This window comes from Anser brachyrhynchus (assembly GCF_964034855.1).
Source record: "Anser brachyrhynchus genome assembly, chromosome: 10".
NCBI lineage: Eukaryota > Metazoa > Chordata > Aves > Anseriformes > Anatidae > Anser > Anser brachyrhynchus.
In genome coordinates, this window is record NC_137705.1 from 21,474,819 (window position 1) to 21,480,706 (window position 5,888).

Sequence of the window (5,888 nt, forward strand, 5' to 3'; positions counted from 1 at the left end):
ACTATCAAAACGTGAATGGTGGAGTCTCCCATCTTTGCAAAGCCAAGACCACAAACCTTACACTTCCATAAAGAAGTTAGAAATCAATAATAAACCACGAGCTTTGGAACACTCCCAGCAGTGCTGCTGCACTGTCTACAGAGAAGTTGTCTAGCAGAGCAGACACAGCACTGTCTAGTTCTTCAGACACGAGTATTATCACTATTAAACCAGCATCCAGGAGAGGAAAAATAGCATAGATAGTGCATTTCCTACAGAACAACATCGGGAAACAACTGGTACCCCGGATACCAGCAGATGGTAATTATTTATGAGTTATTCTTCTTTAGTAGAAATAGTTGTGACTTGCATCACTTGAATACACACAAATGTATTGGCCTTCCTTCACTGCTGCAGCTGTGCCTTGAAATACCCGGCACCAAGGCACCCTCCCAGCCACGCGGTGCATGGACAACAGGGGTGCTCACACGTGGCATTCTCCCCTCAGCCCCTGCCTGGTGCTGAGCAGTGTCTGTCTCTGAAATCCACACAAAATGTTATGAGTGCAGGCCTGGAGGAGTGCTGTCAACGCATGCTCAGCATTTCCCATACAATTTCTAAAACTATAACCCTGCAACCACAAAGCGCTCTCAGTCAGGACTGTGTTTATTACAGCTTCCAACCCTCCAGACATTATCTGGCCTTCTCCTTGCTGCCGTGGAAGCCCACGCGTTGCAAAGAGCAAAACAGCCATGTGCCCAGGCGCAGATATTGCCTCAAGGAGCTACCCCAGAGGACAGTGTGTGTATTCTGACAGACAGCTTATTCAGTGATGGAAAACAAGAATAAGTCCTCATTTATGAAATAACATCTCAGCACTTCATTTCAATTCCAGTTTTCACACACAACACTGCTAAGCACCACAGCCAAAAGTCTCAACAAACACTCCCATCTCAGGGCTACTAATGAGCTAAATAACCACTTTGAAGCCCAAAAAAGGTAGAAAAGCTCCCTGTGTCCCAAAGCACTCGGACTTTGAGTGTCATGTCCCTGCAGGCACAGACAGGGAGGGAAGGCCCAGGGCCAGCAGCAAGGCAGGATGGCCCAGCCCAGCCAAGTGACACCCCCAGCAGAGACAGTGCCACCCATACCATCCTTACACGCCACTTTCCACGCACACAGCTAGGTCCCGCGTGCCAAGGAAGAACAATGATGAAGACAGGTGCCTGCCCAGCCTATGGGCTGCATGGCATGGGATGCACAGGCTGAGAGCAGCACTGGTGTCAGGGGGCGCACACTCCGTGCTGCTGGGCCAGGGACCATGGGCAGCATGGCTCAGCAGCCCACCCCAGGGCCTGGCACCTCACCCACTGGTTACCACACTGAGCGCAGAAGCACATCACCCCCCTGCGGGACTCACCTGTGGGCTTCTGGCGCATCCTCTGCGTGCTCCCATTAGCAGCATCTGGTCGCAGCTTCGCTTCTTGCAGGGCATCCAAACTCAAACCAGAACTTCATCCCCCACCTCAAGGGGGAAAAGCACAGTCAGATCTTTCTCCAACAAGAGACTCCAGCGTCCTTTTTCTTCCCCCCAGCTGCTTCCTTCCACTGTTGCCTACCTCCCATCTCCCCTGCCCTTGGCTTTTGCCCTCCAGCCATCCCCCAGGGGGCCCACACGACACATCACCTCAGGTGAGAAAGAAGAGAGCCCTGCCCAGCAGCTGCGCTATATAACGAGCAGGGCAGGGGGGAGCCAATCCCAGCACCTTCAGGGGAAGCCCCCGCCGTGGCTTTATGAGAGGGCCCTGCTGTGCCCCTTGGTGCTCATAGGTGATCAAAGGGCCAGGCTCAGAGGCCACAGCTCAGAAAAGAAACTATGAGGGCCAGAAATAGTTTAATACAAATAACAAAAAGTGCTTGAGGTGGAGATAAATTGTGGCATGGGCACAGCAGAATCTCAGAGAAGGCTTTTGGCCGAGGCTGGGTGGTGTGTCACTGTGTCCCCGGTTCCACCCTCAGGTTGCTCCCTGTCACGGGCAGAGAGCAGGTGCCAGAGCTGGGTCCCCGGGGCGGGAATGGTGCGTGTGGTGTTGAAAGGCTGCTGTTCCTGGGGGAATTCATGTTTTCCGGCTGCTTGGATTCTTTGTTCTGTGCCAAAAACACACACACAGCCTCAAACTGCCATTTCTAATGGCTCCTGGCTATCACATGTGTGTCAGGAGGGGGAGCCACAAGTCACTGCGGCAAGCGCTGTGGTAAACAGTGGCTGACATGGAACACAACCTTTTAAAGAGGAATACTTAACAAGTTATGGTCCAACCTCCTCACACGGTGCTGTGTGGGAATGACAAAAAAAATTACCTTCCCTGCTGTGGGATGCAGCAGATTCATCCGAACTCACTTTCTTCCTTCTCCACAGACCACTGAAGTAAAGATCTGTTTCCGTGGCTATTTCTCCCCGGGCATTACTTCGTAATGCACACTGTGCAGCAGCCTGGCTGCTCTCACAGCTCCACAGGAGCAGCGCAGCACCCAAACAAGCAGGGCGACTTCCAGCCCTGCCGATGCCACTGCTGCCAGCTGGGCCCAGCGCCCTGAAACGCCCCGGTGCTGGCAGAGGCTCGGCACTGGCACCAGAGCAGCATGCTGCAGCACAGCTACCCAGTGGGTATGGGTGCTGCACAGCCCGCAAAAGGCAAGCTGGGCTTTATCAGCAAGCAGAGTTTTAATTATTTAGGAGAAGAGTTGTAACTCTGAGGCCATGAAGCAAAGAGCCCAACCAGAACTCCTGAAACATTGCCAGCCATTTGCCCTGATGCCAAAAATATGTGAGAGTAAATTGGTTTCATCGCTAGCCACTATTACCCCAATTGTTTGGCATCAAGGATGAAAATAATTTAAACCGTTGGAAAGGACTTAAGTTTCAGATTTGTGCCGGAACTGTGAAAGCTACAGAGGGAGACAGCAGCTCACCCTTACCCTGGAGCAGGATTTATGGATTTTGCCATGTCAGGGCGTGTGAGCCAGGAGGCTGTGTTTAGTCACTGGCCTCTGCCAGTCTTGGAGAGTCAAACTCTGGGAATGTGACTGTAACAAAATCAAGTTGTGTCAAATGCACTACATGGATCAGTGTGAGAGCAAGCTATGACAGGCCTGTGTTGTTCCATAGTCTGCTTTACCAGGTGTCTTCATGCTCTGTAAAAACTCTTTTTTTTTTCCCATGCTGATACAGATCAGGTAGGAGAGCCCAGCAGCAGGTCTCATCACACACCGTCTCTGGAGAACATCACTGGTCGTCAGGACCGTGGTTATCGAATCAAGATGCTGGCAGCTTTACGCCTGGTGTCACTGTTTTGCCTGATGTGTACATGCCATTTGTTTCCAGATGCAGGGTGCAATGGAAGAGCAAGTCTTGTTGCTGTTTCAGGATCAGGACTGGTCTATGCTCGTCCAAGGGTGGAATGTCTCTCAGCTCCATATGAGAAACTTCCTTCCTACTTGTCTGCTTCTTGTAACAACTGTGTGCTAGTCCAGACAGGCTTCATGTGTGCCCCACAGAGCTCCCTGCCTTTCAGCCTGGGGACACAGTGAGACATGGGTTTGCAAGTCTTTCCTGTGAAACAACGGTGATCTTTAAAATGCTTTAGCCAGTCAGTTTGCCTGTTATGACTGGACTTTGAATTTGGATCCTAGCTGCCATAAAGCATCTTTGTCCCTTCCTGCTTCTTGGCAGGATGAGATCATGATAGACTGGAGTGAGCCCAAGCCAGCTCCAGGGACACAGCTGGCGCCTACAAGTGAAGATGAGCCTCTCCCAGCCTCCAGAGGCTGCAACTGCACCTCACTGCTTACCCACAGAACAACCTCAAACTAAAGTGTTTGGTGGCCAGTGGATGCCAGGTTTTCCTTTCTGTGTGTGCAGGAATAAGTGTGAGAGCAGCGCTGGCCCTCGTCCCTGCTGCTCGTTGCAGCCCCAGCCTCGCTTGTGCCCCCGTTTCCTGTGCCAGCAGCCTGGGCACTGGTACAGGACATGGATCACTGTTCCCTGTAGCAGAGTTTTGCCTCCACTCCCTCCCTGAAAGCATCCAGAGCCCACTTTGACGTTGGGAACCTTCTTAACAGATCTCTGTTAGCTGTGAGACACCTGCACCAGGAAAGATGCTTGCTTCATGCCGCAGTGGGACAGCTTGCAGCCCTGTGGGCAGCAGAGGGCTGGGGTGGCAGCACTGGGCAGCAACAGGCGACCAAGAGAAGAGAAGTGGAGGCAGAAACACCCCCTGCACCCGGGGAGCAGCTGCAGGACAGGAGGGTGAGCGGCGCCACAGGGCTTGGACCCCCGGCAGCCGTGGGAGCGCAGGCGCCTTTCAAAGCTCCCCGGACAGCGTGCTGCTCAGCTCCTAGTGGGCTTGCAGATCTCAGCCCCAGTGGGATTTTATTTTTTCCTCCACAGAGAGGAGCAGCATGACCCAGCTGTCTGCACCCATCACTCGTCACGAGTAGCTGAGCAGTTCAGGCATCATGTTTTCGACCTCTGCTAAAAGACCTTTAAGTGAATTATCTCAGCACAGACAGCGGAAAGACTCATCTTAGGGCTCTCCCCTTCTGTCAGTGAGAGTTGGGCCACCAGTGGCTGCAGGGAAGGAACAGGACAGCTGGAGCTGGGGCCACAGGCTGTGGGACCTGGTGTTTAAAGATAAACGACATCCGAGAGTGTCAGGATATTTTCCTGCTGAAGATGAATGTGAAGACTCACACTTGGTATGCCCAACCCGCATGCACACGCACAGCCATGCTGTGCCCAGGGGCTGGAGGCCGCTGGGGTGCCATGCCTGCAGCAGCTCACAGCTGCCTCCCTCATCAGCAGCTGGCGAGGCGCAGCCCAGCACTGAGAGGTTTTTGCTTTACTGGGCACGATGGTATTAAACATTTATCAGCACCAAAATGTAAGAAAGCTTTTTCTTGCAACCACAGCCTAACACGGCCTGTGCTCTGAAGTAGAAAGGGCAGCTCAGGACTCAACTGAAATGCTCTTCTGCACACGCAGCGAGGCAGGGCCCCGTTCTGTCCTTCCCTCCCATAAAATCACACCAGCCCACAGTGCAAATGCTGCTGGCTCCTTCAGCACCACAGCTGCTGCAGAGCTGCAGACCCCGGTGCAGTGGGCCGCCCCCTGCAGCAGGTGGCCATGATGGTTTCTCACACACATCCAAGCCATGGTGATGCCCATGAGAAAAGCTTGGTGACGCTCCCTTCTCCTCATGCTGGGCACAAGGCCTCCCTTGTAGGGGTCTGGACACCACGTGCCTGCTCAGCACAACCACAAGGACGCCCTCTGGCCACAAAGCTGCTCCTCTTCCTCTTACACAGAAGAGCTTCATGTTGAATGGGGGGAGGAGACCTTTCCAAGGGAGGGAAAATGCTCAACTGGATCACTCTGGCCCATCATCGCTTACCTTGACCAAGATCCTCTTTAAAGCTCACACAACAGAACAGGCCAGTAACATATCAGTGTGCATGTTCATGCCACCTCAAGTCCCTTTTTGTGGGGTGAAGACAACCCTCACATTCAGTGTGTGTCTGAGTCACTTTCTGCAGAGCGGCTGTAGGCCCCACACAGGCCCCTGTGGGTGAGGAGGATTCATGGGGCTGTCCAAATGACACCAAGCCAGGTCCTCACCAAGAGACACCAGGTTTTGGACATGTATCAAGTTTGATTTCAGATCGCACAGCAGGTTAGACAAAGAACTTTGAAACCAGCTGGTAACATTAAAAATCTTGCCGCAAATGGCCAAGAGCAAATATTAACCATCAGAGAGCAGGATTCGGCAGACAGCTGCCATGAGGGCAAGGTGTCAAGGAGCACTTCTGAGAGGGGAGCAAAGAGTATCACACACCATACACAGCAGCAC

At 52.9% G+C, this 5,888-nt stretch overlaps 1 protein-coding gene across 2 annotated transcripts in view; it reads right to left on the reverse strand.

Moving 5' to 3' along the window:
• The window catches only part of WNK2 (WNK lysine deficient protein kinase 2), a 179,158-nt gene extending 177,555 nt beyond the window's left edge, over window positions 1-1,603 (reverse strand). The window contains exon 1 of one of the 2 annotated variants that reach the window (XM_080606492.1): window positions 1,400-1,603. In XM_080606492.1, coding sequence (XP_080462618.1) covers window positions 1,400-1,474 — 75 coding nt within the window. In that variant the 5' untranslated portion in view covers window positions 1,475-1,603. The remainder of the gene's footprint in view (window positions 1-1,399) is intronic. The other variant, XM_080606495.1, reaches the window with a different exon arrangement.
• Between the last annotated feature and the right edge of the window lie 4,285 nt (window positions 1,604-5,888).